The sequence below is a fragment of the Chelonia mydas genome, chromosome 2 (assembly GCF_015237465.2).
Source record: "Chelonia mydas isolate rCheMyd1 chromosome 2, rCheMyd1.pri.v2, whole genome shotgun sequence".
Classification (NCBI taxonomy): domain Eukaryota; kingdom Metazoa; phylum Chordata; order Testudines; family Cheloniidae; genus Chelonia; species Chelonia mydas.
Genome location: NC_057850.1, coordinates 980,412 through 1,005,165, shown reverse-complemented (window position 1 = coordinate 1,005,165; position 24,754 = coordinate 980,412). Strand labels below are relative to the sequence as shown.

Genomic DNA, 24,754 nt, shown 5'->3' with positions numbered 1-24,754 from the left:
GCCCCTTCCCGCTCATCTCTGACACCTCTAGGCCGCTCCGTGTCACTTCTCTGGTCACCCTGGTGGATACACAGGAGCAGGGCTTGTGGGGAACGGGCACCTCCACACAGGGCAATGGCCTTGCAGCCGCACGGACACCCCAACAGGCTCCTCACATGGCAGCTGATGGGGCAGCATTTGCCGTGCGAGGACGGTGCAAGGGCAGGGGCTCAGGGAGAAGGGGCGGTGCAAAGGCAGAGACTCGGAGAGAAGGTGGCTGGGTGGGGGCGGGACTTCAGGGGGAAGGGGTGGCACAAGGGAAGGGCCTCAGAGGAAGGGGCGGGGCCTCAGGGGGAAGGGGCGGGGCTTAAAGGGGCGGGACTTCAGGGGAAGGGGCGGCACAAGGGAAGGGCCTCAGGGGAAGGGGCGGGGCCTCAGGGGGAAGGGGCGGGGCTTCAAGGAGGGGGGCTTCAGGGGGAAGGGGTGGCACAAGGGAAGGGCCTCAGGGGAAGGGGTGGGGTTTCAGGGGAAGGGGCGGGGTTTCAGGGGAAGGGGCGGTACAAGGGAAGGGCCTCAGGGGAAGGGGTGGGGCCTCAAGGGGAAGGGGCGGGGCTTCAAGGAGCGGGCTTCAGGGGGAAGGGGTGGCACAAGGGAAGGGCCTCAGGGGAAGGGGTGGGGCCTCAAGGGGAAGGGGCGGGGCTTTAAGGAGCGGAGCTTCAGGGGGAAGGGGTGGCACAAGGGAAGGGCCTCAGGGGAAGGGGCGGGGCCCCAGGGGGAAGGGGCAGGGCTTCAAGGAGCAGGGCTTCAGGGGGAAGGAGTGGCACAAGGGAAGGGCCTCAGGGGAAGGGGTGGGGCCTCAAGGGGAAGGGGCGGGGCTTCAAGGAGCGGAGCTTCAGGGGGAAGGGGTGGCACAAGGGAAGGGCCTCAGGGGAAGGGGCGGGGCCTCAGGGGGAAGGGGCGGGGCTTCAAGGAGTGGGGCTTCAGGGTGAAGGGGTGGCATGGCCACAGTTCGGGCCCTGGTGGCCCTGCCATGTTTACGGGCCTTCTGCCACTCCTGCTGCTCATCCAGCCCACGGGGAGAGGGAGAGTCTTGCCTCTGGCATTTCTCGTCTTGCTCTCACTGTTGTCTGGATGCCTCCAGCCAGGGGGCTGCAGTGGCTCCACTCCCTGCCTCTCGTCCGTTCCTGGCATTGTGTCTGCGGAGATACTTCTCTTGTCCGCATGTCCCATGAAAACTGCACGTGGCTGTGTCTCATGGAGCCTCTTCTCTCTCTGCAGAGACACGGGCGCTGCCCCGGGAGGTGAGCGAGGCCCCACCCGTCACTGGAGGGGAGCGCAGCGCAAGAAGGCATGGAGCACCAGCCGGCAGTGAATGGACATGCCACCCCCACAGCTCACCCAAAAGACACCCCAGGAGGAAGTCACTTCCATAAGGGCATGCAGCCTGGCAAGTGGCGACAGACGGGTGTGGAGTCAAACGGTGTGGGAGAGCCCCTGGCGGGGACTGGGACCATTGCTGGGGTGTACGTGGAGGCTTCCAAGAAGACAATGAGCTTTTATGATGCCACCAGAGAGCATTTCCTGATGTCTGAGCCAGCACTTGCTCTTCTGGAGGCTCAGGCAGCCACAGGCTTCCTCATTGACCCGGTGGGGAACAAGCAGCTCTCCGTGGCAGAGGCCGTGAGACTGGGGCTGGTAAGCCTGGAGCTGAAAGAAAAGCTGCTGTCTGCAGAGAGAGCAGCGATTGGCTTCATGGACCCCTACACAGATGAGAAGATCTCACTCTATCAAGCCATCCAAAAAGAGCTGCTCGGGCGGGATCAGGGCGCTCGCCTGCTGGAGGTCCAGATCGCCACAGGGGGCCTCGTGGATCCAGCCACCAGCCACCGCGTCCCCATGGACGTTATCTACGAGCAGGGACACTTTGGTGACGAGATGAGCCAGCTCCTCTCTGACCCCAGCTCTGCTGCTGCCAGAGGGTTTCTTGACCCAAACACCAGCGAGACGGTCACCTATCTGGAGCTTAAGAAACGGTGCATGATCGATCCCTCCACAGGGCTCCTCCTCTTGCCTCTGAAAATCACCTTCCCAGGGCTGAGAGGGAGAGTGAGCAGCAGTGAGCTGCTCAGCTCCAGCATCATTGACATGGACACGTTCAGGGCCCTCGAGGAAGGCCGGGTCTCTGTCCAGGAGGTAGCAGAGATGGACCATGTTCAGCAGTACCTGGAGGGCACGGGAAGCATTGCAGGTGTTGCCATACTGCCGACCGGTGAGAGGAAGAGTCTGTACCAGGCGCTGACAGAGCACCTCCTCATGCCAGGCACAGCACTGGCCCTCCTGCAGGCCCAGGCTGCCACTGCCTGCCTGACAGAGCCCACCAAGAACCAGAGACTCTCAGTTGATGATTGTGTCAAGGCTGGTGTGGTTGGGCCGGAGCTCTATGAGAAGCTGTCGTCCGCTGAGAGAGCTGCCACCGGGTACCGAGACCCCTACACTGGGGAGCTGCTCTCTCTGTTTCAAGCCATGAATAAGGGGCTCATTGCCAGGGACCAGGGGACTTACCTACTGGAGGCCCAGCTGGCCACCGGTGGCCTCATCGATCCAGTCCACAATCACCGTGTCCCAGTGGAGATGGCCTGCCAACGGGGCTACCTTGATGAAGAGATGAAGTGGCTCCTCTTCCATCCCACCCATGACATGAAAGGGTTCTTCGACCCCAACACGAAGGAGACCCTCACGTACGCAGAGTTATTGGAGAGGTGTGTCACTGACCCAGACACCGGTCTCCGCCTGCTGCCGCTCTTCGGAGAAAATGGGGAAGGGTCTCAGGGCATGCATTCCTTCATAGACCACAGGACCCGAATGGCTTTGGAAGACACAACAGTACCCGTGGCCTGTGGCAAATTCAAGGGGAAGTCAGTGTCGCTCTGGAAACTCCTCTTCTCGGACTACTTCACAAACGTGCAAAGGGCCACGCTTACCCAGCAGTGCCGCACCGCAACTTTCTCCATGAAGGAACTGGCTAAGACCATCAGCACCACAGTTCAGCAAATGGCTTCCACCGCTAATATCACCTTTGAAGGCCTGAGGCACAAAGTGACCCCTAGCCAGCTCCTGAGCGCTGACATCATCAACAGGGATTTGTTTGAGAAACTGAGCCAAGGGGAGACATCAGCCAGAGAAGTTGTCTGCATGGACACAGTCAGGAAGTACCTGGAAGGGACAGGCAGTATCAGTGGGCTGCTGCTGCCCGATTCCCAGGAGAAAATCAGCATCTACCAGGCAAAGAGGAAAGGCCTTCTAATGCCAGGGACATCCCTCATCCTCCTCGAGGCACAGGCTGCCACTGGATTCATCATCGACCCAGCTGCAAACAAGAAATATTCTGTGGAGGAGGCTCTGCGAGCCAATGTCATCGGTCCAGATATTTACAACAAGCTTCTGGCAGCAGAGAAAGCAGTCACTGGCTACAAAGACCCCTACACTGGCAACAAGATCTCCCTCTTCCAGGCCATGAGCAAAGGCCACATCATCAGAGACCACGGCATCCGCCTGCTGGAGGCCCAGATCGCCACCGGCGGCATCATCGACCCCTTGCACAGTCACCGCCTCCCTGTGGAGGTGGCTTACAAGCGGGGCTACTTTGACAAGAAGATGAACCGGATCCTCTCTGACCCCAGCGTTGACACCAAGGGCTTCTTCGACCCCAACACGCACGAGAACCTCACGTACTTGCAGCTGAAGGAGAAGTGCATCACAGAGCCCTCCACTGGACTCTGCCTCCTGCCTCTGAACAGCAAAAAGCGTCAGTTCATCAACGACACCACCAAACAAGCCTTCAGGAGCACCTGGCTCCTCGTGAAGTACGGGAGGTTCCAAGGAGAAAGGGTCTCTGTGTGGGACCTGTTGAACTCTGAGTATTTCAGCGAGGGAAAGCGGCGGGAGATATTTAATCACTACCAGCTGCGGAAGCTCACCCTGGAGCAGATCAGACTGATGTTGGAGGAAGAGATGAAAAAATGGGCCCACATCAAATTCCCAGCCATGAGAGGCAGCGTCACGGCCTACCACCTGCTAGAAACTGGCATCATAGACAAGGCCCTGTTCGAGAGGGTGCTGGAGGGAGCCGTGAGCCCGGAGGACGTCCTGCGCATGGACTCTGTCCGCAAATACCTCTACGGCTCCGGCAGCATTGGGGGGATCGTGCTCCAGCCATCAAACCAGAGAATGAGCATCTATGAAGCCATGAAGCAGAAGATTGTGATGCCAGGGGTGGCTCTCCCACTGCTCGAGGCCCAGGCTGCTACTGGCTTCGTCATCGACCCAGTGAACAACCAGAAGCTGTGCGTTGATGAAGCCGTAAGGGAAGGGGTTATCGGGCCAGAACTCCATGAGAAACTGCAGCACGCAGAAGGAGCCGTAATGGGCTATAAAGACCCTTTCACCGGAGAAAAGATCTCCCTCTTCCAAGCCATGAAGAAGGGCCTCATCGCTGACAAACAGGCTATTCAGCTCATGGAAGCCCAAATTGCCACAGGAGGCATCATCGACCCTCACCACGGCCACTATGTCCCTGTGGAATTTGCCCAGAAACAAGGCTACTTGGACGAGGACATGAGCAAAACCCTCTCTAGTGCCTCTGATAATACCAGGGTCTACTGCATCCCCAACAGCAAGGAGCCTGTGACCTACGCTCAGCTCATTGCTCACTGCCAGAAGGATGAAAACTCTGGCCTCCACTTGCTGCCTTTGCCACAGACAGCTGTGCCTGTCCGCACAGATGAGCAGATCCAGCAGCTATTCAAGGACACCATGGTGAAGGCAAAAGGGGTCTCCCTCTGGGAGCTGATCCACTCTGGCTACTTCACTGAGGAGCAGAGAAATGACTTTGTGGAGAAGTACCGGTCTGAGGACATGTCTGTCTGGCAGCTGGTCACTCTTGTCCTGAAGCTTGTTGAGGAAATAGAGATGAAAGCCCATACCCACATCACCTTTGAAGGCCTGCGGGGCAGCGTGCCTGCTGTCTGGCTGTTCGATGCTGGCATCATTACTGAGAAGACGTTCGTGGAGCTGGCTAAGGGAAAACAAACGGCTGGAGAAGTAGCCGAGATGGAGAGCGTGAAGAGATACTTACAGGGCACGGGGAGCATTGCTGGGATTTTCATACAGGCCTCCAAGAAGAGGATGAGCATTTACCAAGCAATGAAAAACAATCTCCTCCTGCCTGGGACAGGGGTGTTGTTGCTAGAGGCTCAAGCAGCCACAGGAGCTGTTATAGACCCAGTAACAAACCAGAAACTTGGTGTGGAAGATGCCGTCAAAGCAGCCATTGTCGGTGAGGAACTCATGGAGAAGCTGCTTCTAGCAGAGAGAGCAGTGACTGGTTACACAGACCCATACACGGGGAACTCAATCTCAGTCTGTCAAGCAGTCAGGAAAGGCCTCATTCCCATGAGTGATGGTGTTCCCTTAATAGAGGCCCAGCTGGCTACAGGAGGGGTCATCGATCCCATCCACCATCATCATCTTCCTCTTCCTGCTGCCTACATGCACGGCTTTTATGATGAAGAAATGAACCAGGCCCTAACCCAGCCCACTGACAACACCAAAGTCTTCTTTGATCCAAACACAAAGGAAAACTTGACCTACCAGCAGCTGAAAGACAAGTGTGTCCCTGATGCTGAGACAGGCCTCTGGCTACTACCTCTGTCTGAAACTGCAGCATTCTATGTGGACAAACAAACCATGGAGGTGCTGAAATCTGTGACAGTCTGTGTCGCAGTAGGTCGGTTCAAAGGGCAAACAGTTTCCCTCTGGGACCTTCTCAATTCCGAGTATATCACAGACTGCAAGCAGAGAGAGCTGGTGAAACTATACAAAGGGGAGAACACTGTGGCTCTGCAAGAAATCATCACCACCGTTACCACAATCATTGAAGAATCTGAGAAGCAGGGCAAGAGGCTCACGTTCAAGGGCCTGCGGAAGCAAGTGTCTGCCAGCGACCTCTTCCAGTCTCAGCTGATAGACAAGAAAACCCTGGATGAACTCAAGCAGGGACAGAAAACTGTCAAAGAAGTCACAGAGATGGACTCCGTCCGGAGATACCTGGAGGGGGGTAACTTCATAGCTGGAGTGCTAGTACAGCCAGCCAATGAGAAGATGAGCATCTACCAGGCTATGACGAGAAGCATGCTGAGGCCGGGCACTGCACTGGTGTTGCTGGAGGCGCAGGCTGCCACCGGGTTTGTTATTGACCCGATGAAGAACAAGAGGCTGTCAGTGGAGGAGGCACTTGCTGCTGGGCTCATTGGACAAGAGGTCTATGAAAAGCTGCTGTCTGCAGAGAGAGCAGTGACCGGATACACTGATCCCTGCACAAAAGGCCAAATCTCCCTCTTCGAAGCCATGAACCAGGGACTGATCCTCAAGAGCCATGGCATCCGCCTGCTGGAGGCCCAGATTGCCACCGGGGGCATCATCGACCCCGTGCACAGTCACCGCCTCCCCGTGGAGGTGGCTTACAAGCGGGGCTTCTTCGACGAAGAGATGAACCGGATCCTCTGTGACCCCAGCGACGACACCAAGGGCTTCTTCGACCCCAACACTCATGAGAACCTCACCTACATACAACTCCTGGAGAGATGTGTCCAAGACCCTGAGACTGGGCTGTACATGCTCCAAATAGTAAAGCATGGGGGGAGCTACTTCTTTATCGATGAGTCAATGAAACAATTTTTATGCTCAAAACCCATTAAAATGCATGTTGGGAAGTTCAAAGGCCAAACAGTGTCCCTCTGGGACCTGCTCTGCTCTCAGTACATCTCAGAACAGAAAAGAAAAGAACTAGTGAAGCAATATAAATGTGAAACCCTGACAATAGAACAGCTCATCACAGTCATCACCACCATCATTGAGGAAATGGAACTCAGAACCCAAGCCCTTAAGGTAAAAGGACTCAGAGGAGATGTATCAGTGTCAGAATTATTCAATGCTGAGATAATTGACAAAACAACACTGGACAATCTGCAAAAAGGAACTCTCACAGTCCATCAACTCACCCACATGGATTCTGTCAAGAGGTATCTGGATGGAACTGGCTGCATTGCTGGAGTTCTGCTGCCAGCCAAGAAAGAGAGAATGAGCATCTACCAGGCCCGAGAGAGAGGTCTCCTAACACCAGAATCAGCGCTGGTGCTGCTGGAGGCGCAGGCTGCCACTGGCTTTATCATTGACCCGCTGAAGAACGAGAAGCTGTCCGTCGACGAAGCCGTCTCCGCTGGCCTGGTGGGCAGTGAGATTCAGGAGAAGCTGCTTTCTGCAGAGAGAGCAGTAACCGGATACACTGACCCCTACACAGGCAACAAGATCTCCCTCTTCCAGGCCATGAAGAAAGACCTGCTCGTCAAAGACCACGGCATCCCCCTGCTGGAGGCCCAGATCGCCACCGGCGGCATCATCGACCCCGTGCACAGTCACCGCCTCCCTGTGGAGATGGCTTACAAGCGGGGATATTTGGACGATGACACATTTCTCCTTCTTTCTGATCCACAACATGGCAACAAACAATTTATGGATCCTAACACCAAGGAAAAACTCAGTTATGCGCAGCTTCTGCACAGATGTAGCAAAGACCCAGACACAGGACTGTGCCTGCTCCAGATAATAGAAAAGAAGGAAGACTATTTCTACATTGATGAGCAAACAAAAAATACAATGTTATCCACCATGGTTCAAGTACCGGTAGGGAAATACAAAGGACATAATTTATCTCTATGGGAACTCCTCTGTTCCGAATATATCACTGAGGAAAAGAGGAAAGAATTGGTAAAACGATACAAAAAGGAATCCACAGCTATTCTACAAAAGATCATTGATATCATCTTAACAATTATACACGAAAAAGAGAGGAGCAGAAAAGATATATGGTTCCAGGGAATCAGACAACAAATCACTGCATCAGAACTACTCAATGCACAGATAATTACCAAGGACACAATGGAAAAGCTAGAGGACGGAAAACAGACTGCAAAAGATATAGCAAAGATGGATGCCATAAAGAGATACCTTGAAGGAACTAGCTGCATTGCCGGAGTTCTTGTGCCATCCAACACAGACCCGTCCAGGACAGAGAAGATGAGCATCTACCAGGCCATGTGGAAGGGGATTCTGAGGCCGGGCACCGCGCTGGTGTTGCTGGAGGCGCAGGCTGCCACCGGCTTTATCACTGACCCGCTGAAGAACGAGAAGCTGTCCGTCGATGAAGCCATCTCCGCCGGCCTGGTGGGCAGTGAGGTCCACGAGAAGCTGCTCTCTGCAGAGAGAGCAGTGACCGGATACACTGACCCCTACACAGGCAACAAGATCTCCCTCTTCCAGGCCATGAAGAAAGACCTGCTCGTCAAAGACCACGGCATCCGCCTGCTGGAGGCCCAGATCGCCACCGGGGGCATCATCGACCCCGTGCACAGTCACCGCCTCCCCGTGGAGGTGGCTTACAAGCGGGGCTACTTCGACGAAGAGATGAACCGGATCCTCTGTGACCCCAGCGACGACACCAAGGGCTTCTTCGACCCCAACACTCACGAGAACCTCACCTACATGCAGCTCCTCAGCAGATGCGTCCCAGACCCAGACACGGGGCTCCTTATGCTTCAGCTGATGCACAAAGGCTCCGTGCTCTTCCAGCTAGATGAACAAACACGAATCTCCTTACAGTCTGCCCCTGCCACCGTCAGCGTGGGACTCTTCCAGGGGCAGAACGTGACCGTGTGGGAGCTTCTCTTCTCCAGATACGTCCCTGACCAAAAAAGGCAGGAGCTTCTGAAGAAGTACAAAGCGGGGACGCTAACCATTCAGGAAATGACAACCATCATCACCACCCTCATCACCGAGACCGAGAAAAAGAGCGGCAAACAGCCCAGAAGTGTGGAAGGCCCCTGCCGAGAGGAGAGAACATCCGGGAGAGCTGCCCACGCCCCCTTCTCCGCAGGACGAACAAGCGGAAAAGACTCTCCGGCTCGCCACCGTCGATGTATCGGTCGGCGAGTTCCAAGGGCGAAAGGTCTCCGTGTGGGAACTTCTCTTCTCCAAATACCTCTCGGAAGAGAAAAGGCAGGAGGTGCTGGAGAAGTACAGAGCAGGGACCGTGACCCTGGAGGAGCTGGTCAGAATCCTCACCACCATCGTTGAGGAGAAAGAAGAGAGAAGCAGCAAACTGAAGTTCTCCGGCCTCAGGAGGCAGGTGACTGCCTCAGAGCTGTTCAGCTCTGACATTATTGACCAGAACACGCTGACTGAACTCACCCAGGGCACCAAGACGGTGCAGGAGATCACGGAAATGGATTCCGTAAAGAGATACCTTGAAGGAACTAGCTGCATTGCCGGAGTCCTTGTGCCATCCAACACAGACCCGTCCAGGACAGAGAAGATGAGCATCTACCAGGCCATGTGGAAGGGGATTCTGAGGCCGGGCACCGCGCTGGTGCTGCTGGAGGCGCAGGCTGCCACCGGCTTTATCACTGACCCGCTGAAGAACGAGAAGCTGTCCGTCGATGAAGCCGTCTCCGCCGGCCTAGTGGGCAGTGAGGTTCACGAGAAGCTGCTCTCTGCAGAGAGAGCAGTGACCGGATACACTGACCCCTACACAGGCAACAAGATCTCCCTCTTCCAGGCCATGAAGAAAGACCTGCTCGTCAAAGACCACGGCATCCGCCTGCTGGAAGCCCAGATCGCCACCGGGGGCATCATCGACCCCGTGCACAGTCACCGCCTCCCCGTGGAGGTGGCTTACAAGCGGGGCTACTTCGACGAAGAGATGAACCGGATCCTCTGTGACCCCAGCGACGACACCAAGGGCTTCTTCGACCCCAACACTCACGAGAACCTCACCTACATGCAGCTCCTCAGCAGATGCGTCCCAGACCCAGACACGGGGCTCCTTATGCTTCAGCTGATGCACAAAGGCTCCGTGCTCTTCCAGCTAGACGAACAAACACGAATCTCCTTACAGTCTGCCCCTGCCACCGTCAGCGTGGGACTCTTCCAGGGGCAGAACGTGACCGTGTGGGAGCTTCTCTTCTCCAGATACATCCCTGACCAAAAAAGGCAGGAGCTTCTGAAGAAGTACAAAGCGGGGACGCTAACCATTCAGGAAATGACAACCATCATCACCACCCTCATCACCGAGACCGAGAAAAAGAGCGGCAAAGAGCCCAGAGGTGTGGAAGGCCCCTGCCGAGAGGAGAGAACATCCGGGAGAGCTGCCAGCGCCCCTTCTCCGCAGGACGAACAAGCGGAAAAGACTCTCCGGCTCGCCACCGTCGATGTATCGGTCGGCGAGTTCCAAGGGCGAAAGGTCTCCGTGTGGGAACTTCTCTTCTCCAAATACCTCTCGGAAGAGAAAAGGCAGGAGGTGCTGGAGAAGTACAGAGCAGGGACCGTGACCCTGGAGGAGCTGGTCAGAATCCTCACCACCATCGTTGAGGAGAAAGAAGAGAGAAGCAGCAAACTGAAGTTCTCCGGCCTCAGGAGGCAGGTGACTGCCTCAGAGCTGTTCAGCTCTGACATTATTGACCAGAACACGCTGACTGAACTCACCCAGGGCACCAAGACGGTGCAGGAGATCACGGAAATGGATTCCGTAAAGAGATACCTTGAAGGAACTAGCTGCATTGCCGGAGTCCTTGTGCCATCCAACACAGACCCATCCAGGACAGAGAAGATGAGCATCTACCAGGCCATGTGGAAGGGGATTCTGAGGCCGGGCACCGCGCTGGTGCTGCTGGAGGCGCAGGCTGCCACCGGCTTTATCACTGACCCGCTGAAGAACGAGAAGCTGTCCGTCGATGAAGCCGTCTCCGCCGGCCTGGTGGGCAGTGAGGTTCACGAGAAGCTGCTCTCTGCAGAGAGAGCAGTGACCGGATACACTGACCCCTACACAGGCAACAAGATCTCCCTCTTCCAGGCCATGAAGAAAGACCTGCTCGTCAAAGACCACGGCATCCGCCTGCTGGAAGCCCAGATCGCCACCGGGGGCATCATCGACCCCGTGCACAGTCACCGCCTCCCCGTGGAGGTGGCTTACAAGCGGGGCTACTTCGACGAAGAGATGAACCGGATCCTCTGTGACCCCAGCAACGACACCAAGGGCTTCTTCGACCCCAACACTCACGAGAACCTCACCTACATGCAGCTCCTCACCAGATGCATCCCAGACCCAGACACGGGGCTCCTTATGCTTCAGCTGATGCACAAAGGCTCCGTGCTCTTCCAGCTAGACGAACAAACACGAATCTCCTTACAGTCTGCCCCTGCCACCGTCAGCGTGGGACTCTTCCAGGGGCAGAACGTTACCGTGTGGGAGCTTCTCTTCTCCAGATACATCCCTGACCAAAAAAGGCAGGAGCTTCTGAAGAAGTACAAAGCGGGGACGCTAACCATTCAGGAAATGACAACCATCATCACCACCCTCATCACCGAGACCGAGAAAAAGAGCGGCAAAGAGCCCAGAGGTGTGGAAGGCCCCTGCCGAGAGGAGAGAACATCCGGGAGAGCTGCCAGCGCCCCTTCTCCGCAGGACGAACAAGCGGAAAAGACTCTCCGGCTCGCCACCGTCGATGTATCGGTCGGCGAGTTCCAAGGGCGAAAGGTCTCCGTGTGGGAACTTCTCTTCTCCAAATACCTCTCGGAAGAGAAAAGGCAGGAGGTGCTGGAGAAGTACAGAGCAGGGACCGTGACCCTGGAGGAGCTGGTCAGAATCCTCACCACCATCGTTGAGGAGAAAGAAGAGAGAAGCAGCAAACTGAAGTTCTCCGGCCTCAGGAGGCAGGTGACTGCCTCAGAGCTGTTCAGCTCTGACATTATTGACCAGAACACGCTGACTGAACTCACCCAGGGCACCAAGACGGTGCAGGAGATCACGGAAATGGATTCCGTAAAGAGATACCTTGAAGGAACTAGCTGCATTGCCGGAGTCCTTGTGCCATCCAACACAGACCCATCCAGGACAGAGAAGATGAGCATCTACCAGGCCATGTGGAAGGGGATTCTGAGGCCGGGCACCGCGCTGGTGCTGCTGGAGGCGCAGGCTGCCACCGGCTTTATCACTGACCCGCTGAAGAACGAGAAGCTGTCCGTCGATGAAGCCGTCTCCGCCGGCCTGGTGGGCAGTGAGGTTCACGAGAAGCTGCTCTCTGCAGAGAGAGCAGTGACCGGATACACTGACCCCTACACAGGCAACAAGATCTCCCTCTTCCAGGCCATGAAGAAAGACCTGCTCGTCAAAGACCACGGCATCCGCCTGCTGGAAGCCCAGATCGCCACCGGGGGCATCATCGACCCCGTGCACAGTCACCGCCTCCCCGTGGAGGTGGCTTACAAGCGGGGCTACTTCGACGAAGAGATGAACCGGATCCTCTGTGACCCCAGCAACGACACCAAGGGCTTCTTCGACCCCAACACTCACGAGAACCTCACCTACATGCAGCTCCTCACCAGATGCATCCCAGACCCAGACACGGGGCTCCTTATGCTTCAGCTGATGCACAAAGGCTCCGTGCTCTTCCAGCTAGACGAACAAACACGAATCTCCTTACAGTCTGCCCCTGCCACCGTCAGCGTGGGACTCTTCCAGGGGCAGAACGTTACCGTGTGGGAGCTTCTCTTCTCCAGATACATCCCTGACCAAAAAAGGCAGGAGCTTCTGAAGAAGTACAAAGCGGGGACACTAACCATTCAGGAAATGACAACCATCATCACCACCCTCATCACCGAGACCGAGAAAAAGAGCGGCAAAGAGCCCAGAGGTGTGGAAGGCCCCTGCCGAGAGGAGAGAACATCCGGGAGAGCTGCCCACGCCCCTTCTCCGCAGGACGAACAAGCGGAAAAGACTCTCCGGCTCGCCACCGTCGATGTATCGGTCGGCGAGTTCCAAGGGCGAAAGGTCTCCGTGTGGGAACTTCTCTTCTCCAAATACCTCTCGGAAGAGAAAAGGCAGGAGGTGCTGGAGAAGTACAGAGCAGGGACCGTGACCCTGGAGGAGCTGGTCAGAATCCTCACCACCATCGTTGAGGAGAAAGAAGAGAGAAGCAGCAAACTGAAGTTCTCCGGCCTCAGGAGGCAGGTGACTGCCTCAGAGCTGTTCAGCTCTGACATTATTGACCAGAACACGCTGACTGAACTCACCCAGGGCACCAAGACGGTGCAGGAGATCACGGAAATGGATTCCGTAAAGAGATACCTTGAAGGAACTAGCTGCATTGCCGGAGTCCTTGTGCCATCCAACACAGACCCATCCAGGACAGAGAAGATGAGCATCTACCAGGCCATGTGGAAGGGGATTCTGAGGCCGGGCACCGCGCTGGTGCTGCTGGAGGCGCAGGCTGCCACCGGCTTTATCACTGACCCGCTGAAGAACGAGAAGCTGTCCGTCGATGAAGCCGTCTCCGCCGGCCTGGTGGGCAGTGAGGTTCACGAGAAGCTGCTCTCTGCAGAGAGAGCAGTGACCGGATACACTGACCCCTACACAGGCAACAAGATCTCCCTCTTCCAGGCCATGAAGAAAGACCTGCTCATCAAAGACCACGGCATCCGCCTGCTGGAAGCCCAGATCGCCACCGGGGGCATCATCGACCCCGTGCACAGTCACCGCCTCCCCGTGGAGGTGGCTTACAAGCGGGGCTACTTCGACGAAGAGATGAACCGGATCCTCTGTGACCCCAGCGACGACACCAAGGGCTTCTTCGACCCAAACACTCACGAGAACCTCACCTACATGCAGCTCCTCAGCAGATGCGTCCCAGACCCAGACACGGGGCTCCTTATGCTTCAGCTGATGCACAAAGGCTCCGTGCTCTTCCAGCTAGATGAACAAACACGAATCTCCTTACAGTCTGCCCCTGCCACCGTCAGCGTGGGACTCTTCCAGGGGCAGAACGTGACCGTGTGGGAGCTTCTCTTCTCCAGATACGTCCCTGACCAAAAAAGGCAGGAGCTTCTGAAGAAGTACAAAGCGGGGACGCTAACCATTCAGGAAATGACAACCATCATCACCACCCTCATCACCGAGACCGAGAAAAAGAGCGGCAAACAGCCCAGAAGTGTGGAAGGCCCCTGCCGAGAGGAGAGAACATCCGGGAGAGCTGCCCACGCCCCTTCTCCGCAGGACGAACAAGCGGAAAAGACTCTCCGGCTCGCCACCGTCGATGTATCGGTCGGCGAGTTCCAAGGGCGAAAGGTCTCCGTGTGGGAACTTCTCTTCTCCAAATACCTCTCGGAAGAGAAAAGGCAGGAGGTGCTGGAGAAGTACAGAGCAGGGACCGTGACCCTGGAGGAGCTGGTCAGAATCCTCACCACCATCGTTGAGGAGAAAGAAGAGAGAAGCAGCAAACTGAAGTTCTCCGGCCTCAGGAGGCAGGTGACTGCCTCAGAGCTGTTCAGCTCTGACATTATTGACCAGAACACGCTGACTGAACTCACCCAGGGCACCAAGACGGTGCAGGAGATCACGGAAATGGATTCCGTAAAGAGATACCTTGAAGGAACTAGCTGCATTGCCGGAGTCCTTGTGCCATCCAACACAGACCCGTCCAGGACAGAGAAGATGAGCATCTACCAGGCCATGTGGAAGGGGATTCTGAGGCCGGGCACCGCGCTGGTGCTGCTGGAGGCGCAGGCTGCCACCGGCTTTATCACTGACCCGCTGAAGAACGAGAAGCTGTCCGTCGATGAAGCCGTCTCCGCCGGCCTAGTGGGCAGTGAGGTTCACGAGAAGCTGCTCTCTGCAGAGAGAGCAGTGACCGGATACACTGACCCCTACACAGGCAACAAGATCTCCCTCTTCCAGGCCATGAAGAAAGACCTGCTCGTCAAAGACCACGGCATCCGCCTGCTGGAAGCCCAGATCGCCACCGGGGGCATCATCGACCCCGTGCACAGTCACCGCCTCCCCGTGGAGGTGGCTTACAAGCGGGGCTACTTCGACGAAGAGATGAACCGGATCCTCTGTGACCCCAGCGACGACACCAAGGGCTTCTTCGACCCCAACACTCACGAGAACCTCACCTACATGCAGCTCCTCAGCAGATGCGTCCCAGACCCAGACACGGGGCTCCTTATGCTTCAGCTGATGCACAAAGGCTCCGTGCTCTTCCAGCTAGACGAACAAACACGAATCTCCTTACAGTCTGCCCCTGCCACCGTCAGCGTGGGACTCTTCCAGGGGCAGAACGTGACCGTGTGGGAGCTTCTCTTCTCCAGATACATCCCTGACCAAAAAAGGCAGGAGCTTCTGAAGAAGTACAAAGCGGGGACGCTAACCATTCAGGAAATGACAACCATCATCACCACCCTCATCACCGAGACCGAGAAAAAGAGCGGCAAAGAGCCCAGAGGTGTGGAAGGCCCCTGCCGAGAGGAGAGAACATCCGGGAGAGCTGCCAGCGCCCCTTCTCCGCAGGACGAACAAGCGGAAAAGACTCTCCGGCTCGCCACCGTCGATGTATCGGTCGGCGAGTTCCAAGGGCGAAAGGTCTCCGTGTGGGAACTTCTCTTCTCCAAATACCTCTCGGAAGAGAAAAGGCAGGAGGTGCTGGAGAAGTACAGAGCAGGGACCGTGACCCTGGAGGAGCTGGTCAGAATCCTCACCACCATCGTTGAGGAGAAAGAAGAGAGAAGCAGCAAACTGAAGTTCTCCGGCCTCAGGAGGCAGGTGACTGCCTCAGAGCTGTTCAGCTCTGACATTATTGACCAGAACACGCTGACTGAACTCACCCAGGGCACCAAGACGGTGCAGGAGATCACGGAAATGGATTCCGTAAAGAGATACCTTGAAGGAACTAGCTGCATTGCCGGAGTCCTTGTGCCATCCAACACAGACCCATCCAGGACAGAGAAGATGAGCATCTACCAGGCCATGTGGAAGGGGATTCTGAGGCCGGGCACCGCGCTGGTGCTGCTGGAGGCGCAGGCTGCCACCGGCTTTATCACTGACCCGCTGAAGAACGAGAAGCTGTCCGTCGATGAAGCCGTCTCCGCCGGCCTGGTGGGCAGTGAGGTTCACGAGAAGCTGCTCTCTGCAGAGAGAGCAGTGACCGGATACACTGACCCCTACACAGGCAACAAGATCTCCCTCTTCCAGGCCATGAAGAAAGACCTGCTCGTCAAAGACCACGGCATCCGCCTGCTGGAAGCCCAGATCGCCACCGGGGGCATCATCGACCCCGTGCACAGTCACCGCCTCCCCGTGGAGGTGGCTTACAAGCGGGGCTACTTCGACGAAGAGATGAACCGGATCCTCTGTGACCCCAGCAACGACACCAAGGGCTTCTTCGACCCCAACACTCACGAGAACCTCACCTACATGCAGCTCCTCACCAGATGCATCCCAGACCCAGACACGGGGCTCCTTATGCTTCAGCTGATGCACAAAGGCTCCGTGCTCTTCCAGCTAGACGAACAAACACGAATCTCCTTACAGTCTGCCCCTGCCACCGTCAGCGTGGGACTCTTCCAGGGGCAGAACGTTACCGTGTGGGAGCTTCTCTTCTCCAGATACATCCCTGACCAAAAAAGGCAGGAGCTTCTGAAGAAGTACAAAGCGGGGACGCTAACCATTCAGGAAATGACAACCATCATCACCACCCTCATCACCGAGACCGAGAAAAAGAGCGGCAAAGAGCCCAGAGGTGTGGAAGGCCCCTGCCGAGAGGAGAGAACATCCGGGAGAGCTGCCAGCGCCCCTTCTCCGCAGGACGAACAAGCGGAAAAGACTCTCCGGCTCGCCACCGTCGATGTATCGGTCGGCGAGTTCCAAGGGCGAAAGGTCTCCGTGTGGGAACTTCTCTTCTCCAAATACCTCTCGGAAGAGAAAAGGCAGGAGGTGCTGGAGAAGTACAGAGCAGGGACCGTGACCCTGGAGGAGCTGGTCAGAATCCTCACCACCATCGTTGAGGAGAAAGAAGAGAGAAGCAGCAAACTGAAGTTCTCCGGCCTCAGGAGGCAGGTGACTGCCTCAGAGCTGTTCAGCTCTGACATTATTGACCAGAACACGCTGACTGAACTCACCCAGGGCACCAAGACGGTGCAGGAGATCACGGAAATGGATTCCGTAAAGAGATACCTTGAAGGAACTAGCTGCATTGCCGGAGTCCTTGTGCCATCCAACACAGACCCATCCAGGACAGAGAAGATGAGCATCTACCAGGCCATGTGGAAGGGGATTCTGAGGCCGGGCACCGCGCTGGTGCTGCTGGAGGCGCAGGCTGCCACCGGCTTTATCACTGACCCGCTGAAGAACGAGAAGCTGTCCGTCGATGAAGCCGTCTCCGCCGGCCTAGTGGGCAGTGAGGTTCACGAGAAGCTGCTCTCTGCAGAGAGAGCAGTGACCGGATACACTGACCCCTACACAGGCAACAAGATCTCCCTCTTCCAGGCCATGAAGAAAGACCTGCTCGTCAAAGACCACGGCATCCGCCTGCTGGAAGCCCAGATCGCCACCGGGGGCATCATCGACCCCGTGCACAGTCACCGCCTCCCCGTGGAGGTGGCTTACAAGCGGGGCTACTTCGACGAAGAGATGAACCGGATCCTCTGTGACCCCAGCGACGACACCAAGGGCTTCTTCGACCCCAACACTCACGAGAACCTCACCTACATGCAGCTCCTCAGCAGATGCGTCCCAGACCCAGACACGGGGCTCCTTATGCTTCAGCTGATGCACAAAGGCTCCGTGCTCTTCCAGCTAGATGAACAAACACGAATCTCCTTACAGTCTGCCCCTGCCACCGTCAGCGTGGGACTCTTCCAGGGGCAGAACGTGACCGTGTGGGAGCTTCTCTTCTCCAGATACGTCCCTGACCAAAAAAGGCAGGAGCTTCTGAAGAAGTACAAAGCGGGGACGCTAACCATTCAGGAAATGACAACCATCATCACCACCCTCATCACCGAGACCGAGAAAAAGAGCGGCAAAGAGCCCAGAGGTGTGGAAGGCCCCTGCCGAGAGGAGAGAACATCCGGGAGAGCTGCCCGCGCCCCTTCTCCGCAGGACGAACAAGCGGAAAAGACTCTCCGGCTCGCCACCGTCGATGTATCGGTCGGCGAGTTCCAAGGGCGAAAGGTCTCCGTGTGGGAACTTCTCTTCTCCAAATACCTCTCGGAAGAGAAAAGGCAGGAGGTGCTGGAGAAGTACAGAGCAGGGACCGTGACTCTGGAGGAGCTGGTCAGAATCCTCACCACCATCGTTGAGGAGAAAGAAGAGAGAAGCAGCAAACTGAAATTCTCCGGCCTCAGGAGGCAGGTGACTGCCTCAGAGCTGTTCAGCTCTGACATTATTGACCAGAACACGCTGACTGAACTCACCCAGGGCACCAAGACGGTGCAGGAGATCACGGAAATGGATTCCGTAAAGAGATACCTTGAAGGAACTAGCTGCATTGCCGGAGTCCTTGTGCCATCCAACACAGACCCATCCAGGACAGAGAAGATGAGCATCTACCAGGCCATGTGGAAGGGAATTCTGAGGCCGGGCACCGCGCTGGTGCTGCTGGAGGCGCAGGCTGCCACCGGCTTTATCACTGACCCGCTGAAGAACGAGAAGCTGTCCGTCGATGAAGCCGTCTCCGCCGGCCTGGTGGGCAGTGAGGTCCACGAGAAGCTGCTCTCTGCAGAGAGAGCAGTGACCGGATACACTGACCCCTACACAGGCAACAAGATCTCCCTCTTCCAGGCCATGAAGAAAGACCTGCTTGTCAAAGACCACGGCATCCGCCTGCTGGAAGCCCAGATCGCCACCGGGGGCATCATCGACCCCGTGCACAGTCACCGCCTCCCCGTGGAGGTGGCTTACAAGCGGGGCTACTTCGACGAAGAGATGAACCGGATCCTCTGTGACCCCAGCGACGACACCAAGGGCTTCTTCGACCCAAACACTCACGAGAACCTCACCTACATGCAGCTCCTCAGCAGATGCGTCCCAGACCCAGACACGGGGCTCCTTATGCTTCAGCTGATGCACAAAGGCTCCGTGCTCTTCCAGCTAGATGAACAAACACGAATCTCCTTACAGTCTGCCCCTGCCACCGTCAGCGTGGGACTCTTCCAGGGGCAGAACGTGACCGTGTGGGAGCTTCTCTTCTCCAGATACGTCCCTGACCAAAAAAGGCAGGAGCTTCTGAAGAAGTACAAAGCGGGGACGCTAACCATTCAGGAAATGACAACCATCATCACCACCCTCATCACCGAGACCGAGAAAAAGAGCGGCAAACAGCCCAGAAGTGTGGAAGGCCCCTGCCGAGAGGAGAGAACATCCGGGAGAGCTGCCCACGCCCCTTCTCCGCAGGACGAACAAGCGGAAAAGACTCTCCGGCTCGCCACCGTCGATGTATCGGTCGGCGAGTTCCAAGGGCGAAAGGTCTCCGTGTGGGAACTTCTCTTCTCCAAATACCTCTCGGAAGAGAAAAGGCAGGAGGTGCTGGAGAAGTACAGAGCAGGGACCGTGACCCTGGAGGAGCTGGTCAGAATCCTCACCACCATCGTTGAGGAGAAAGAAGAGAGAAGCAGCAAACTGAAGTTCTCCGGCCTCAGGAGGCAGGTGACTGCCTCAGAGCTGTTCAGCTCTGACATTATTGACCAGAACACGCTGACTGAACTCACCCAGGGCACCAAGACGGTGCAGGAGATCACGGAAATGGATTCCGTAAAGAGATACCTTGAAGGAACTAGCTGCATTGCCGGAGTCCTTGTGCCATCCAACACAGACCCGTCCAGGACAGAGAAGATGAGCATCTACCAGGCCATGTGGAAGGGGATTCTGAGGCCGGGCACCGCGCTGGTGCTGCTGGAGGCGCAGGCTGCCACCGGCTTTATCACTGACCCGCTGAAGAACGAGAAGCTGTCCGTCGATGAAGCCGTCTCCGCCGGCCTAGTGGGCAGTGAGGTTCACGAGAAGCTGCTCTCTGCAGAGAGAGCAGTGACCGGATACACTGACCCCTACACAGGCAACAAGATCTCCCTCTTCCAGGCCATGAAGAAAGACCTGCTCGTCAAAGACCACGGCATCCGCCTGCTGGAAGCCCAGATCGCCACCGGGGGCATCATCGACCCCGTGCACAGTCACCGCCTCCCCGTGGAGGTGGCTTACAAGCGGGGCTACTTCGACGAAGAGATGAACCGGATCCTCTGTGACCCCAGCGACGACACCAAGGGCTTCTTCGACCCCAACACTCACGAGAACCTCACCTACATGCAGCTCCTCAGCAGATGCGTCCCAGACCCAGACACGGGGCTCCTTATGCTTCAGCTGATGCACAAAGGCTCCGTGCTCTTCCAGCTAGACGAACAAACACGAATCTCCTTACAGTCTGCCCCTGCCACCGTCAGCGTGGGACTCTTCCAGGGGCAGAACGTGACCGTGTGGGAGCTTCTCTTCTCCAGATACATCCCTGACCAAAAAAGGCAGGAGCTTCTGAAGAAGTACAAAGCGGGGACGCTAACCATTCAGGAAATGACAACCATCATCACCACCCTCATCACCGAGACCGAGAAAAAGAGCGGCAAAGAGCCCAGAGGTGTGGAAGGCCCCTGCCGAGAGGAGAGAACATCCGGGAGAGCTGCCAGCGCCCCTTCTCCGCAGGACGAACAAGCGGAAAAGACTCTCCGGCTCGCCACCGTCGATGTATCGGTCGGCGAGTTCCAAGGGCGAAAGGTCTCCGTGTGGGAACTTCTCTTCTCCAAATACCTCTCGGAAGAGAAAAGGCAGGAGGTGCTGGAGAAGTACAGAGCAGGGACCGTGACCCTGGAGGAGCTGGTCAGAATCCTCACCACCATCGTTGAGGAGAAAGAAGAGAGAAGCAGCAAACTGAAGTTCTCCGGCCTCAGGAGGCAGGTGACTGCCTCAGAGCTGTTCAGCTCTGACATTATTGACCAGAACACGCTGACTGAACTCACCCAGGGCACCAAGACGGTGCAGGAGATCACGGAAATGGATTCCGTAAAGAGATACCTTGAAGGAACTAGCTGCATTGCCGGAGTCCTTGTGCCATCCAACACAGACCCATCCAGGACAGAGAAGATGAGCATCTACCAGGCCATGTGGAAGGGGATTCTGAGGCCGGGCACCGCGCTGGTGCTGCTGGAGGCGCAGGCTGCCACCGGCTTTATCACTGACCCGCTGAAGAACGAGAAGCTGTCCGTCGATGAAGCCGTCTCCGCCGGCCTGGTGGGCAGTGAGGTTCACGAGAAGCTGCTCTCTGCAGAGAGAGCAGTGACCGGATACACTGACCCCTACACAGGCAACAAGATCTCCCTCTTCCAGGCCATGAAGAAAGACCTGCTCGTCAAAGACCACGGCATCCGCCTGCTGGAAGCCCAGATCGCCACCGGGGGCATCATCGACCCCGTGCACAGTCACCGCCTCCCCGTGGAGGTGGCTTACAAGCGGGGCTACTTCGACGAAGAGATGAACCGGATCCTCTGTGACCCCAGCAACGACACCAAGGGCTTCTTCGACCCCAACACTCACGAGAACCTCACCTACATGCAGCTCCTCACCAGATGCATCCCAGACCCAGACACGGGGCTCCTTATGCTTCAGCTGATGCACAAAGGCTCCGTGCTCTTCCAGCTAGACGAACAAACACGAATCTCCTTACAGTCTGCCCCTGCCACCGTCAGCGTGGGACTCTTCCAGGGGCAGAACGTTACCGTGTGGGAGCTTCTCTTCTCCAGATACATCCCTGACCAAAAAAGGCAGGAGCTTCTGAAGAAGTACAAAGCGGGGACGCTAACCATTCAGGAAATGACAACCATCATCACCACCCTCATCACCGAGACCGAGAAAAAGAGCGGCAAAGAGCCCAGAGGTGTGGAAGGCCCCTGCCGAGAGGAGAGAACATCCGGGAGAGCTGCCAGCGCCCCTTCTCCGCAGGACGAACAAGCGGAAAAGACTCTCCGGCTCGCCACCGTCGATGTATCGGTCGGCGAGTTCCAAGGGCGAAAGGTCTCCGTGTGGGAACTTCTCTTCTCCAAATACCTCTCGGAAGAGAAAAGGCAGGAGGTGCTGGAGAAGTACAGAGCAGGGACCGTGACCCTGGAGGAGCTGGTCAGAATCCTCACCACCATCGTTGAGGAGAAAGAAGAGAGAAGCAGCAAACTGAAGTTCTCCGGCCTCAGGAGGCAGGTGACTGCCTCAGAGCTGTTCAGCTCTGACATTATTGACCAGAACACGCTGACTGAACTCACCCAGGGCACCAAGACGGTGCAGGAGATCACGGAAATGGATTCCGTAAAGAGATACCTTGAAGGAACTAGCTGCATTGCCGGAGTCCTTGTGCCATCCAACACAGACCCATCCAGGACAGAGAAGATGAGCATCTACCAGGCCATGTGGAAGGGGATTCTGAGGCCGGGCACCGCGCTGGTGCTGCTGGAGGCGCAGGCTGCCACCGGCTTTATCACTGACCCGCTGAAGAACGAGAAGCTGTCCGTCGATGAAGCCGTCTCCGCCGGCCTAGTGGGCAGTGAGGTTCACGAGAAGCTGCTCTCTGCAGAGAGAGCAGTGACCGGATACACTGACCCCTACACAGGCAACAAGATCTCCCTCTTCCAGGCCATGAAGAAAGACCTGCTCGTCAAAGACCACGGCATCCGCCTGCTGGAAGCCCAGATCGCCACCGGGGGCATCATCGACCCCGTGCACAGTCACCGCCTCCCCGTGGAGGTGGCTTACAAGCGGGGCTACTTCGACGAAGAGATGAACCGGATCCTCTGTGACCCCAGCGACGACACCAAGGGCTTCTTCGACCCCAACACTCACGAGAACCTCACCTACATGCAGCTCCTCAGCAGATGCGTCCCAGACCCAGACACGGGGCTCCTTATGCTTCAGCTGATGCACAAAGGCTCCGTGCTCTTCCAGCTAGATGAACAAACACGAATCTCCTTACAGTCTGCCCCTGCCACCGTCAGCGTGGGACTCTTCCAGGGGCAGAACGTGACCGTGTGGGAGCTTCTCTTCTCCAGATACGTCCCTGACCAAAAAAGGCAGGAGCTTCTGAAGAAGTACAAAGCGGGGACGCTAACCATTCAGGAAATGACAACCATCATCACCACCCTCATCACCGAGACCGAGAAAAAGAGCGGCAAAGAGCCCAGAGGTGTGGAAGGCCCCTGCCGAGAGGAGAGAACATCCGGGAGAGCTGCCCGCGCCCCTTCTCCGCAGGACGAACAAGCGGAAAAGACTCTCCGGCTCGCCACCGTCGATGTATCGGTCGGCGAGTTCCAAGGGCGAAAGGTCTCCGTGTGGGAACTTCTCTTCTCCAAATACCTCTCGGAAGAGAAAAGGCAGGAGGTGCTGGAGAAGTACAGAGCAGGGACCGTGACTCTGGAGGAGCTGGTCAGAATCCTCACCACCATCGTTGAGGAGAAAGAAGAGAGAAGCAGCAAACTGAAATTCTCCGGCCTCAGGAGGCAGGTGACTGCCTCAGAGCTGTTCAGCTCTGACATTATTGACCAGAACACGCTGACTGAACTCACCCAGGGCACCAAGACGGTGCAGGAGATCACGGAAATGGATTCCGTAAAGAGATACCTTGAAGGAACTAGCTGCATTGCCGGAGTCCTTGTGCCATCCAACACAGACCCATCCAGGACAGAGAAGATGAGCATCTACCAGGCCATGTGGAAGGGAATTCTGAGGCCGGGCACCGCGCTGGTGCTGCTGGAGGCGCAGGCTGCCACCGGCTTTATCACTGACCCGCTGAAGAACGAGAAGCTGTCCGTCGATGAAGCCGTCTCCGCCGGCCTGGTGGGCAGTGAGGTCCACGAGAAGCTGCTCTCTGCAGAGAGAGCAGTGACCGGATACACTGACCCCTACACAGGCAACAAGATCTCCCTCTTCCAGGCCATGAAGAAAGACCTGCTTGTCAAAGACCACGGCATCCGCCTGCTGGAAGCCCAGATCGCCACCGGGGGCATCATCGACCCCGTGCACAGTCACCGCCTCCCCGTGGAGGTGGCTTACAAGCGGGGCTACTTCGACGAAGAGATGAACCGGATCCTCTGTGACCCCAGCGATGACACCAAGGGCTTCTTCGACCCCAACACTCACGAGAACCTCACTTACATGCAGCTCCTCAGCAGATGCGTCCCAGACCCAGACACGGGGCTCTGTTTGCTGAAGGTGGGGATGAGCTAATTATATTTCATTTTATGACTCTGATCCGAGTTTTGTTTTATTTTGCAAATAGCACTTTTTATCCCTTTGTCTGTAGTCATTCTGTCTCTGTGAGCACTGTTGTTCTGTCCCTCTGGTTGTTTGGTGAAATTCCCAGCATGCTTTGCAGGACAAAGGTCTCAGCGATGCTTCTCTTTGTTATCATCCTCTTTTTCTCAGGCCTGTCTGCTTACTGCTTGCTGTGGAATGCCATGTAAAATGTCTCCCAGGTTGTCAGGGATATTGGGTCCCTGATATTGCACAGCGCTCTGGGTCATGCAGCAATTGTACTGAATTACCTCAGGGAATCTCAGTGTAACATGCAATCCCCGTGATTCTCCTGGACCAAAGAATGCATTGCAGCCGCTGTGGGAAAGAAAGGTGCTCAGCATAGGCCAGGGTAAGGGAGGAAGTGGCTGGGTCTTCTCTTTACAGGTTCTGCTCAGGATAGTTCCAGAATCGGAATTCCAATGTTTTTCAAGTCAGAGTTGAGGCTGAGTGCGGGGGGAGACTACAGGTCTGGATCGAGGCGTATCAGCAGAGCTGGGTGGAGGCCAGAACTTGAAGACC

The 24,754-nt window shown here is 56.5% G+C and overlaps 1 protein-coding gene across 1 annotated transcript in view; it reads left to right on the top strand.

Moving 5' to 3' along the window:
• The first annotated feature begins 1,329 nt into the window (after positions 1 to 1,329).
• EPPK1 (epiplakin 1) overlaps positions 1,330 to 24,754 on the top strand; it is a 40,808-nt gene continuing 17,383 nt past the window's right edge. The window contains exons 1-2 of the mRNA XM_037892100.1: positions 1,330 to 8,904; positions 8,969 to 24,151. Of these exons, the coding sequence (XP_037748028.1) occupies positions 1,330 to 8,904; positions 8,969 to 24,151 (22,758 nt within the window). The remainder of the gene's footprint in view (positions 8,905 to 8,968; positions 24,152 to 24,754) is intronic.